The sequence below is a fragment of the Talpa europaea genome, assembly GCF_964194135.1.
Source record: "Talpa europaea genome assembly, chromosome: 7".
In the NCBI taxonomy this organism is placed as follows: domain Eukaryota; kingdom Metazoa; phylum Chordata; class Mammalia; order Eulipotyphla; family Talpidae; genus Talpa; species Talpa europaea.
The window spans coordinates 131,183,521-131,196,444 of record NC_140074.1 but is presented as its reverse complement, the minus strand read 5'-3'; the positions used below and the strand labels follow the sequence as shown (position 1 = coordinate 131,196,444).

At 52.1% G+C, this 12,924-nt stretch overlaps 1 protein-coding gene across 4 annotated transcripts in view; it reads left to right on the top strand.

The window, feature by feature from the left end:
* Positions 1 to 2,642: 2,642 nt before the first annotated feature.
* Positions 2,643 to 12,924, top strand: part of SLC39A11 (solute carrier family 39 member 11) — a gene marked incomplete at its 3' end in the record, with an annotated part of 239,994 nt that continues 229,712 nt past the window's right edge. For 3 of the 4 annotated variants that reach the window (XM_084238721.1, XM_084238723.1, XM_084238720.1), the window contains exons 1-2: positions 2,643 to 2,903; positions 7,271 to 7,309. In XM_084238721.1, the coding sequence (XP_084094847.1) occupies positions 2,796 to 2,903; positions 7,271 to 7,309 (147 nt within the window). In that variant the 5' untranslated portion in view covers positions 2,643 to 2,795. The remainder of the gene's footprint in view (positions 2,904 to 7,270; positions 7,310 to 12,924) is intronic. The other variant, XM_084238722.1, reaches the window with a different exon arrangement.

Genomic DNA, 12,924 nt, shown 5'->3' with positions numbered 1-12,924 from the left:
CCGAGGGACGTGCACGGGCAGCACCCCGGAGTGTGGCGGGGCTGCCTGGGCGGAGCAGGGCTGCAGGAGGAGCGGGCGGCCGTGGCAGGTGCAGGGCACGGCGGGGGGTGCCCGGAGCCGCCCCTGCCCCTCCAGGAGAGCCCTGGGGTGCTGACCTGCCTCGTGGACACGCTCCGCAGTCAGACTTGACCCTGGGCGTGTGGGGGAGCCCGGGGATCTGGGAGCAACAGTGGCCACAGTTCCAGTTTGGGGAGACCCCCCTGGTCCTGGGGTCCCCAGGACCCCTTGACCCTGACTGGGACCTGGTTAAGGTGCAGCAGGGCTGAGACGCCCCTTTCTGGCCACCCCCAGGCCCCTGGTCCGCGGACCACACTCTGAGCACACTTCACACTCGCTGCCCCAGCGGACTCAGGGCTAGTGGGTGCAGCTCCCAGGGCTGGGGCCGCCCCAGGGCCAGCTCCCCTTCTGCAGACTCCCACCTCTTGAAGCTGACTCTCTGGGAAGCAGGGCAACAGCTTTAAAAGGGACAGACAAGAGCTGAGTCCTTGATCAGCCGGATCACCTGCTGCAGGGGCATGCGGCCCGGCGTGGGTGGTGTTGGCCTCTTTAAAGTTGGAGTGGGCAGAGACCAGTCCTCCCTCCTGCGAACTAGCCAGGGTTTGTGGGCGATGTGCAGCTCAGGAGGAAGTCGGCGCCCCATGCCCTTGAGCTGCCAAGGCTGACACTCCCTGTTCCCAGGTGCTGCTGAGGTGCAGCGACTTCTCACTCTCTGGGGACTCTGTGTCCGCCTTGCTGGTGTGGCAGGAGGCCTCGTGTCCCTAAGCTCTTGGTCTGGTAGAAGTTGCCTGGGTCTGGACTGGTGCTTTCCGTGCTTGAATGTTAAGGACCCCCCATGGAGCCAGATCACCTGCAGATTCTGACAGCCAGGCTGGGGTGGGGCCTGAGAGTCTGCATTTTTTAAAAACTTATTTTATTTTTTTATGCATACAAGAGCTGGGGTGCAGGCCAGAGGTGCAGAGGCTAAGAGGGTTCATCAGAGACAGCGGGGAGCAGAACAGGCAGATTGACTGAAATACACTGCCGAGGGGAGCAGCAGGGAGACAGGATAGGTCTGCTGCTCCATGTGGGTAGCTCCCTGGGTGGGGATGGAACTCGTGCTGCAGTGCTGCGGACAGCGTCACAGTGCTGCAACTTAACCCCTTGTGCCACCAGGGGGGCCCCTGTTTTTCTGTTTATAAGTGATTTTCTCCTTCTTTTGGTGTGGCCATCCTGAGTTGAGACCAGATGGAATAGGCTGTGGGGGACACAGCCCGATCTCATTTCTCTGAGAGGCCTTCTGGCACCAGGGCAGAGCCTGGGCTCACCTGGTTCTTCCGGGATGGCCCTGGCACCCAGCTTTCCTAGGTGTGAGGGCTAGCAGTGCTGCCAAGCTCCTTTCTGGGCATCACCCTCTGCCACAGTCCCCTTCCAGCACCAACATAGAGAGGGGTAGTGTCTTCAGCTCTGGGTCTGCAAGCCCAGTGCAGCTGGCTGCTCGCGGGGCACCAGGCCTGGCAGGACAGGGTCTAGTGGGGTTGAGTCCAATTCTGTGGGTGCTGGAGGAGTGGTGGGAGCTGAATGAGGCCTTTGAGCGGCGCCCTGGTGTTTGTGTACCAGAACACAGGGCTTTTCAACAAACGGGTTTCTCTACCTTGTAACTTTCCACAGCGGGAGGCTAATACCAGGTCATTCCAGAGTTAGCACTTAGAACATGTGCAAGTCTAGAAGCGGTTCTTGCGGCAAATGCAGGAGGGGATGGAACTTCCCTTCCTGTCCCTGGTGGGCAGTGGCGTGACCTCAGTGCCAGCATAGCCTGCTGAGCCATGGGGGGAATGACAGCACCTGTGGGTCCGTCTCCCTGTCCTTGCTGAAGGTCCTGTCAAGGTAAGGTAGCCTTTTTCAACTGAAAAGGTATTTTTGGGGTGCCAGAATGCCCTGTTTTACAGGGGTGCCATATGTTAAAGTGCATCATTCCTGTCCTCAAGTGCATCGTGATATAAATGAGGAAGGAGGCAGCCACACAAGGAAGGTGCCAAGGATGTGCCCTTTGGACAGGAGGGATCCGGCGTGTCCTGCAGGGAGGTGGCACTCAGTGGGCAACGGAGGAGGAGGCTGCTCTGGGTGGCGAAGGAAGGCGTCTGGAAAGGGGTGGTGGGAAGGGCACTTGAGCAGGACCGTGGGGCTCATTGAAGGGACTGTCACTGACTCAGCTGGGCCGGAGTACGGAGTCCCCAGGTGTGATGGTGACACAGGCTGGACTAGGTGGGCTGGTGAAGCTCGGCTGGTGGAGTTTACATTGGCCCATGGGAGGTGCCACGGGGAGCCGTGCAAGGTTCGATCAGGATTTTGGTGGAAGCAGTGCAAGAGGGAGCCTGAACTGAGCTGTGTTTGGCCGTGGCAGGTGGAGGAGGCGGGATGTGCCCCGGCTGCTCACAGGCACTCCTGTCCTCCCTTCCTCAGGGCGACCTGATCCGTGGCCTTTGAGCTTCTTCCCTCTGCTGCTGTTTCCCAGGGCTCTCCCCTCTGCTGTCTCCCTCCATGCCCCCCCATCTCTCAGAGTTAGGTGATTCCCCATACCTGGGTGCACCTAGCGAAGACCCTGGCCTGCTGCTGGCTCCTGGAGGCGGTTGTGGGCAGGCAGGAGGGGCAGGTGCGTGTCTCCTGGCCAGACACAGGCCGGCGAGGTGGAGGTGCCGGGGAGGCCCCAGAGCAGGGCCCGCTGACCCTCTGCTCCTCTGCACGCAGCCATTGCCAACATGCTCCAGGGCCACAGCCCAGTGTTCCAGGCCTTGCTGGGGACCTTCTTCACCTGGGGGATGACAGCGGCCGGGGCTGCGCTTGTGTTCATCTTCTCTAGTGGACAGGTGAGTTGTCTTGCCTCAGTGCTGGGGGCTCCAGGGGGGCTCCCCAGCACCTCACAACTCCTTGCCACATGCATAGGGGGTTGCAGACTCTTTAATGCCACTGGCCACACCTCCAGATCTGGGGTGGTGTTCTTCCCTGCCCTGGTTTTTCCCCCTTCTCCCTGCCAGGCCGAGAGGACGGTGTCCACAGTTCCTCCCTGGCTTCTCCCGATTGATTCAGAGGGAGACGGAAGTGAGGAGCCAGTGGACTCCCTTAGGCACCCCCCTGCTTTCTGTCTTCTTCTGGCTTTGTTCAGGCCTGGAGCAGGTGGCATTTTGCCTGCCTGAAGAACAACGGGCTTTGGCAGCGATTGTCCTGCCCTGTGGCCTTGAGTTAGCTGGGATCACTCAGAGGCCTTGGGAGAAGGAAGGGGATCATCCCTCCTCTCACCCCCTCTGCAGGCTCATTCCCTCCCCTTTGGGATGAATATGTGCAGAGCCACCCCCATGCTGCCCGCTGATGTCACCCGAATACCTCACTCTTGTGTGGTCTGTGCATCTTCCCTGCACCCTTACTGAAGCCCCTTATGTCACCATACACACCGAGCACCTCTCTAACCCCCTGTACCCCCATATCTTTCCCTCTTCATGCCCTATAACCCACCTACTCACTCCACACCTACACACACCCCCCTGCCTAGTGCCCACACTTCTCTAGGCCTTCTGTACCCCCACACTTGCCCTACACCTTCTCCCCTAGCCTTACCTGCTCCTCCACAACCCACATTCACTTCCCGCCTCCAGGTCTGAAATTCCTTTCTCTCCTCTAGCCCCAGGCTCAGGACAGTCCTAGGGCCCCAGGCTCAGAGCTGTCCTTTCCCATCTTGCTAAGTCCCTGCCCTGTTCGCTGCAGTCCTGGAAATTGTAGGTGTGGCCAACCCGGGAGTGATTCAGGCTCTTCAAACAGGGCTATGAGCCGGATCTGGAAACTCCAAGCGGTCCAGGAAGTTGGCAGGCTGGGCGCTGTGTCTGAGGTCAGCGGAGCAGGTGCCCATGTTGGGATTAGGCCCCACCTTGCCCTGCACTGCCCCTCTCCCTCGGTGAGAGGTTTGGGGACAAGGAACTCTCGACGCGAAGCCCTGAGTTCCTGGTACTGTCACAGGCGGTGAGAGCTTCTGAAGGCTTTCAGGGGTGTGAGGCCCCCAGAGGAGGCCTGAGGGAGGGCACCAGACCACCTAAGCCTTCTTTCTCACGACGGCCACACCCATCAGGGGCAGAACAGCCCGTGCTGTCCTCTTCACCGCGTTCTTTTGCATTGGGAAGGGGAGATTTGGGTCTCCATGGCCGGGGCTTCCCTGCTGCAGGGGCCCTTGAAGGCGGAGTTAAATGCAGCTCATAGGGGGACTCGGAGGCCTGCGTGGCCCGGCCAGTGCTGTGTGGGCCTTCATCTCAGATGAGCTCCCTCTCCTTTGGAGTTGAGGAGCCCCTCTTTTGCCTTGTGTGGGGATAATTACCCAGGTCTGAGAAGGAATTGCTGAAAACGTTCTCTGTGTGGAGGCATAGAGGCGACCCCTGAGGCCCCCAGAAGCATCCACGGGACTCAGCAGATAGTTGTACATGTGCTGAGTTTCACTACCTTGGGGGGGTCGGCAGGGGTGAGGCTCAGTTGGAGTCTGGAGAATCTGGGCTTCCGAGGCGCCTCCCTCCTGGGAGGGGCACACAGAGCTTGCTGCTCCTTCCCAGTGAGGAAAATGCAGGCATGTGTGCACATGTGCGTGTGCATGATTGTGTGTGTGTGCATCTGCCACTAGAGTCTCAGCTCCCAAGGTTTTTAAAAAAATTTTCTTTTTTTTTTTTTTTGGTGTTAATCTGGCAGTTGTTTATATGTCTTAACTTTGGGGGTACGTTTTTACGCCTCCATAGGTGTCCATATTTCACTCCCTGGTCCCCCAGGTTTGTACTGGGTGCTGCTCACATAGGTCCTCTGTGCTGTGCTTCTACCAAAATGCCAGACCCCCAGAGGACAGCAGGTGGCCTGCCTGGACCACCTTGTTTGCAGGACAATGTGGTCATGGTCACCCCTGGCTGCCAGGGACTGGAGGGAGCTGTTTAAGTGCTGCTTTTCCAGAAGCTGGCCTTGCATCAGCCCTGCCAGCAGCACCTAAAGAGAGCAGCCTCGGTGCGCTGCTAGACTTTTCAGCACAGGAGGCGTGAGGACTTGAAGGGCCTGGAATGGGGGGATAGAGGCCACCCTGGACACGAGTCCACGGGTGTGCTCTGTGCCCCCTGAGAAACCTCTGTTTTCACTAGGGTGGAGACTTTTGTGAGAGTCGTGTGGCCGAGTAGGCCCTCTGCCCACCACTGCTGCTGTGGTTACGTTTCACTCAAAATTTGCCTTCCTGATTTAAAAAAAAATGTATTTTAATGGTAGGAAACTTGTAAATTATAGACCAGCTTAAAGAAAAGAATCAACAGGGCCTCCCTGGTGGCGCAGCGGTTGAGCGCTGGGTTGCAAAGCTGCCCGCAGCCTCTGCAGCGCTGGTTCGATCCCCAGCTGCTCCCCGGCCACTGGAGGAGGGTCCCACATGGCGCGCAGACCTCTCCTGCCGCCCGCTGCTCCCCTCAGCAGTGTGCTTCGGTCCTTCTGCCTGCTCTGCTCCCCGCTGTGGCTCTGGTGAATTCTCTTTCTCACCCTCCCGCGCTTCTGACTGTACCCAGTGCTTGTAGAAATAAATAAATAAATCTTAAAAAAAAAAAAAAGAGAAAAGAAACCCTCCTAATGGCCCTTCTCAGAAATCTAAACATTTGTCCAAATATATTCAGTTATATTTGAGTATATGCAAGTGTATGTTTCTTTTCTTTACATAATTCAGATTAAGTTATACATAATGCTTTGTAACTAGCTTTTCTGACTTGATTTTGTGAGTATCCCCCCCGGATCTCTAATGTTTCTTTGCTTTGAGTGAGTAACTTTGGTTACGTAGACAGCTGTGTAATATTCCATCACAACAAGGTGCCAGCAGGTCATGTAACCATTTCCTGACTGTTGGACAAATAGGGTAGGTCTCTTTTTCCTACTTTCAGAAATAACATGACCGTGAACATCAATCTTTGAGCACATGCCTGATTGGTTCTGAGATAAATGGCTAGAAGTGGAATAATGGGTAGATTTACCTTAAGAGAAGTATAATTTTCCTCTTTCCACGATCCAGAGGCAGGCTGATGGAATGATTTTATTTGGCTTCTTTATTGTATCTGTCTGATGTGATTATATTAGTTGGCTAGACCAGCTTTGCTTGCGTCATGGCTTGCTAGGGAAGAACATCATTTGTCTGGCTCCCCAGGGTCAAACCTTCCCTCTACTGCACACTGAGGTGTGAAGAGGCTGCCTCTGGCTGCAGGTGACTGACCATGGCTCCCACTCCCCAGCCTTGGTGGGGATTGTATATCCCCACCGTAGATTGTATATCCCTACTTTAGGCCACCTCTTAAATTATTTTTTTTAATTGAAATGTAAGATGCATATAGAAAAATGCACATTTTATAAGTGTGCAGCTTGATCATTTTTTCCAGACGTGTCCCCAAATAGTACGCAGAAGACTCGAACAGTCCAACCTCCCAGCAGCCCTTGCAGGGATTCCCTTTCCAGTCACTCCCCACCCCCCCACCCTCCACTCCAAGGAAACTCTCTCCTGGTCTGTCAGATTAGAAATTCGTTTCCCCTGTTTTTGTCCATTATGTGAATGGAGTTATCCCAAAGCGCGTGCTCTCCTGGGTCCACTGGTGCCCCCCTATTTGTTTTCCGGTGCCCCTCCTGGTTGCATCCCACCATCCGGGTGCCCTGCGTGTTCTCAGTGTCCTCTGGTGTCCTGTGCGTGTGCTTCCTAATCGACATCTCCGTCCCTCTGTTGTGAATAGTTCCTGGTTTTCAGCTCTCAGAGATAGTGCTTCAAAGAGCGCTTGGTACCTGTTTCCTGTGGATCCAGGTATGCACGTTAGGTCACTACCGAGGGGAGCAGTGCTGGGTCCTGCCTAGGGTGCGCATATGCTCCCTTGCTGTGGATGTGGCCAGGGGCCAGGGGGTTCAATTTCTACCGGTTTGTGGCCACAGCTCACGCAAGGGGAGAGCAGCGTAAGAGGCAACCGTGGTCAGGGCCAGCCAAGCGCCACGCTGAACAGACGCTGATTGGCCGTGGGAGGGATGGAAGGTTTAAAGACAATGTTTCCCCTGTTCTTGGTCCATTTTGTAGTGGACCAAGGCTTCGGACCCAGGCTTCCGATGGGGTCACACCCCGGGCGGGGCCAGGCTGATTCATGTGTCTCTTCTGGCGTACCCTTGTCCCAGGAGATACCCCAGAGATTCTGAAACATCTTGTTTTCATTTTCAGAGGCGGATCTTAGATGGAAGCCTCGGCTTTGCGGCAGGGGTAAGTAGCATGTGGTGGGAGGAATGATAATGGAGACGTGTTTGTTCTGACATCTCTGCCGAGGGGCATTTCCAGCCTCTCCAAGGTGGGCTCGCTGCATCTCAGTGTTCCCAGGTGCCGATGCCCGCCCCCCCACCAGTCATGGCATCTATTTTCCAGTGCATCACAAGCCTCTGCCCCTCTTTCGAGGGTGAAGGAGGCTTCTTGGCAGCTGCTTCAGGACTTGTAAATAAGATAATATTTAGGAGGGGCCCAGCACAGAGCCTCTTTGGCAGTCATTCAATAGATTTAACTAAATTACAGCTCCTTCTCTCCTCTTTCCCCTTAGAAGTTCTTTTATCATAGACATTTCCAAACATGTAAAAACGTTGCCTGAACCCTGCGGTGCCCGCAGGCACCCAGCCCCAGCTGCCATCGTGATTGGCATTTTGCTAATCTCATTTCCTCTGCCTTCCCCCAGCCTTCTTGGGAGGTTGGAATATTTTGTAAAAGCGAATCCCAGCCATCACCTCACTTCACCTGTACATTCAATACACCTCTCGAACTGAACAGCTTTTTAAAAAGCACATTCGCGTGACACTGTCACACCTACCACAGCCAACAGGAATTCCTTAAGACAACCCAATACTCAGTCTGTTTTCAGATTTCCTACTTTTTTCCCCAAGCGGTCTTCTAGAAATTGTTTTATTAGAGTCTGGATCCAAACACGATTTTCATATCGACTTTGTTACGTTTTCTTTAGGTCTCTTTTGATCTATTAACAGCCTCCTGTCTCCTAACGCTAGAGATTTGTTTTATTTTTTAATGAATGACCTTTTTCTTACGCCCGTGTTAATTTCTGACAGTATAGGATGTCTCCGTTCAGGTGGTCACTGTCGCTCTCCACACTAGTATTTCATGAGAAACGAGGGACTTAACTGTAGAGTGACCTGCATTGGAGTTCGGCTCCTTGCTTCCTCGTGGGGCTGCGTAACTTCTCCTCAGCCCCCAGGCCTTCTGTTTGCTGGGAGTTAGACTGAGAGAGGGAGGAGGTCAAGTTCCCCTTCCAGGCGTGCACGACTTGGGGGTGCTGTGCATCCCCGCCCTGCTGGTCTCGTCTGGAGCATGGAGTGTGTGCTTTTCACTTTGGTTGATGAGAATTTGGTTCCTCTCCCCTGTTTTTATAGTCCGGAGATTCATAAAAGCTGCCTCAGGGTGCGCCTCCTGGAGAGCCTCTCAGTCAGCCGCCCTCGCATTGGGGTCTGTGCACCTTCAGGGGTACACAGAGACTTCCCAGGGGGTGCAAGATGCATCGATAGTGTCACCAGAGTCGGTGCCCAGGTCCCCCAACTTCCAGTTTGGGTTGCCTTCCGCAGCTGCTCTGCCTGAGGGTGTGCCGACAGCTGGTTCTTTGCCCACCTCCCTGTACCCGGTTTTCCTCTCCCTCTTTACAAAAAAAGATTCACTGTCCCCTTAGTCCCTTGTCTCTGGGACACAGTCTGCATATGTAAACACAGGGCCCTTGGCATGTTGGTGTCAGTGTGGAGAAAGCGAAGAGCTAGTTACTGGTCACTGCGCACAACCCCTTCAGCAGTTCAGATGCCATCCCGTCCCTCGAATGTGGCTCTAACTGAATTGTCAGCAGAGAGCTTCTCCATGATGGACCACTCTGGGATTTGGGTGTGTCACTTGGACAGAGTTCAAAGAACTGAATGACCATATTTTAACAAAATAACTATTTTTTTTTATAGAGGCATGTTTTATTTATTTGTTTGTTTGTTTGTTTGTTTTGTTTATACATGCACTGGGTACATTCAGAAGTGCGGGAGGGTGAGAGAATTCACCAGAGTCAGAGCAGGGAGCAGAGCAGGCAGAAGGACCGAAGTACACTGCTGAGGGGAGCAGCGGGCGGCAGGAGAGGTCTGTGCACCATGTGGGACCCTGGCCGGTGGCCGGGGAGCAGCCGGGGATCGAACCGGCGCTGCAGAGGCCGAGGGCAGCTTCGCAACCCAGTGCTCAACCGCTGCGCCACCGGGGAGGCCCCAAAATAACTATTTTTTAATCATGTTTTACATCATGTATTTTTCTCTCTGCTTATGTGAAAAAAAGCAAAATATGAAATTGATGCACGGCCATCTTATTCTAGCAATGACTACGAGTATATAGCCACAGATATAGACCAAACTGACAAAACAAGGAAAGACCTTCCCCATGAAAATGTGCATGTCCAAGAATATTTTACTTTTTAAAGTGTAGTAACGCTAAAGCTGTGTATTCTTTTTTTTTTTTAATCGCTGTGGGTCTGTTCTCTACCATGAGCGCTTGTAGTGGTAACTCAGTCCAGGAAGGAAGAAGCAGGTGGAACCTTGGGTTCACTGCACATACTGAAAATTAAACCAAAATGTATATAGATGTTCCTATTGCAGAGAGATATGGTCAAGAAATCAATGCGAGGCTTTTGGGCATAAAATACAAGCGGCTTTAGGATGCAATTTGATGGAGAACTGGAAGGGAAATTCAAAGGAAGAAAGGAATGATGCAGGTGCTTTGACTTTTGAAGAAGAGCTGGCTCATGCATTTTTGTGTGTGTACCAGGTAACCCACAGACATGACGCACGGCTGAGTTCAGATGCGTAATTAAGTGGACCATGGTGGGACCAAGCCTCTTGTTTAGATGGCACTGGACACCTGCAGAGACCGATGAAACTGTTTAAACAAATCAGCAGTTATAGGCCATCTTTTACTGCTCTTTCAACTTAAGGTGCAAATTTTCCATTGTCAATTTGAAAATGATGAACTTTTTCAATTTCTTCAGGGGGTCCCCGGGAACAAAGTTTGAAGAGCTCTGTTCTGTGCTTTCAGCCCCTCTGACCAAACATTTGGATGCGGTTCTAGTTTCTCATTTATGCTTTCGGGTCAAATCCTGTTGTAAGATTTACATAGCGAGAGACAAGCAACAGAATGAAACTAGGAAGGACACAGAAACCAAAAACAACTAGCGGTCTCCATCCGTGGGCATCACAACATCAACATTTAGGATGTCCTGTCCTTGAAAACATCATCTGACGAGTGGATGATCTTGCTCATTTAACCAGGAGGAGCTAAAACAGGCTTTAAGTAGTTGGCAGAAAAAGAAAGAGCTTCTAAAATTAGTCTATGTGTATTTATCAGAACATGCATTAGTTTACTCTTCTAAAATGGACCTTGAATATAAGCTAGTTGCACAAGGGCCTTTCTGGCAGGTGGCCAGAAGCATCGGATACATAAAAGCTTGATGTAGGGGACAAACAGAACTCAAACCCAGGAGATTTCAGAGGCATTGACATTTAGAAGTGGATTTTCACAACTTCCCCATACCAGGGCAAGCAACAGAGCCCAGGGGGCCGGAGCTGTCAGTCCTTGTCCTGGAATTGTACATTTCATGTTGCCAACCTAGTGGTTAGAACCGTGGTTCTCAACCCCCAGGGAACATTCAGCATGCTTGGCTGTCACTACTGGTGTCTTGTGGGTGGAGGTCAGGGATGCTGCGGAATATTCTAGATGCACAGAACGGCCCTTGCCACAAAAAACCATCCTGTCCAAAGTATCAGTGGCACCTAGGCTGAGAAATCCTAGAGAACTCCAGTGTGTCATCTCTAGTGAAACATGTAAAAGTTCAGATGTAGTTATAGTTAAAAAAAAGACAGTCCCTGTCTCTCCCCCTTGTCCCTGGAGAGGCTGACTGTGCAGAGTCGGGGCAGGTGGGCGTGACACAGTGCCTGGCATCCTGAAGGTTATGCTTCCTTGACACAGCCCTGCAATGCTTCCTAGTCAGTTGCCCGGGGTCCCAGTGTATCTTGCTCAGGTGTAACCTGTTTTTACAGTCGTGTGTGTGCATTTATGTATGTGTCATACGTGCAGGGAAGTGTGTAGCTGACTTAATGTTGCCGCGATATATTTATGTGATGTGTAATTGTGCACAAAACTAGTATTCCTGTAAGGGAGATTCCTGGAGCAAAGGATGTGTGTATTATGATTGTGCTGGCAGTCTCTTTCACAGGTTATTTTTCCTCATTAGCCAGGCGTTAGAAGTGTTAATCAGTTCTCCTTAAATGATTCCTCGTGGAATCCATTTGCCTCTTTTTCTCCCTTAAATCACTCTCCAAGTTGCTTTCATCGTAGTCTTTCTCAGTACCCAAGTCTGGCCGGGATTCTTGCCTGAGGCATGAACCTAATGGGGAAACTGTTACCATTTAAAAAAAAAAAATAAAAGGGAGAGTCATTATCCCTTATTAGAGTCCTTGAGTAGTAACACTTTAAAGCTGTAAAAGATTTTAGATGATTATAAGAACAATTATTTATTGAGTTCTTTCTATGACCAGGTGCCTTGCCACCCACTTTAGTAGATCATCTAATTTACCTTTCACACCAGCTCCAGATGGCTCTCCTGTACCCTCGCTTTGTAGGTGAGGCCCAGCCAGTGTAGATACATTATTCAGATCACAGGGTGAGCAGAGGCGCTGACTGAACCCTCTCACACCACAGAGCCTCCAGCTGTCTTTCTTCACAGACAAGAGACAAAGTCAGAGAGATAAGTGACTTAGAATCGAAAATTGCTAGATAGTGGCAGTGCCAGGACCAAACCCAGGTGGGAAGTCAGGGGCACCAGCATTCAGCTGAATGACCAGGGCGACTCTGTGATCTCTCTGGAACCTTAATCAACTCTGCTGAGAACCAGGGACATTGAACGAGATGGTTCACTAGTGGTTTCCTGGATCTGCCCATTGAAAGGGGTGGGTACCTGCCAAGGTTAGCGTATCATTTTGTTGCAGGCAGTTGTGAAGGACTTTAGTCCTCAGTTCACTTGTTCGCCTGCTCACCTACTCAATGAGCCACTGAACCACGTGACAGACTTATCTTGTCATCCGAGTAAGGAAGCAGTCACCACACCACACAGATCAACGTTTGGATGAACTTGGAGAGGCTGAAATGTCCAGGTTGCCATTTTAACCTCCTCCGCTTTAGTTCTGATGTCTTTTTTTTTGGTGAGGCTGGAACTAACTAGGAATCGTTGACTCAGTGTTCATGCTCTCTCAATGAAGAAGTCCTCGTGTGGGATAAACAGGACCCTGAAACCACAGAAGAGAAAGAGCCAACCTATCGGGAAGCTTCACTTGTAGGCATGAGAAGGCAATCGAATATCTATTATGTAACCCATAGGGAGCTGGCTTCTCATGAAAGGCACAATTTTCTCCAGGGGCTTTTGGCTGAGTCTGCTTCTGTGTGGCAAGTGGTAAAAATGTTCTTCCCAAGCCACCGGCTCTCTGTTGGGAGTTAATGATGCTCTCTTAATGATGGCCGCTGAACTGGCAGGAGGACGTCGCCAGCTCTTCGCCACGTCCATGGGGAACAGATGGGAAAAGGTGGACTTAAGAGGTAGCACGAGGGACCCAGGGAGGACACAACAGTCAGATGCCCTGGAAAGCTTTATTCTGGAGTAAGTAGTGGAGAGAAAGAGCCCGGGTGGGCAGCAGCCATTGAGCAGGGCCTTCAGGAGTCCTGGCTTTTATTCCGATCTCGGATGGGAAGGAATGATTGCTGTTGGCTGAGAGGACACTCGTTACGTCTTGGAGAATTTTTTCAGTGTGGACTGAACT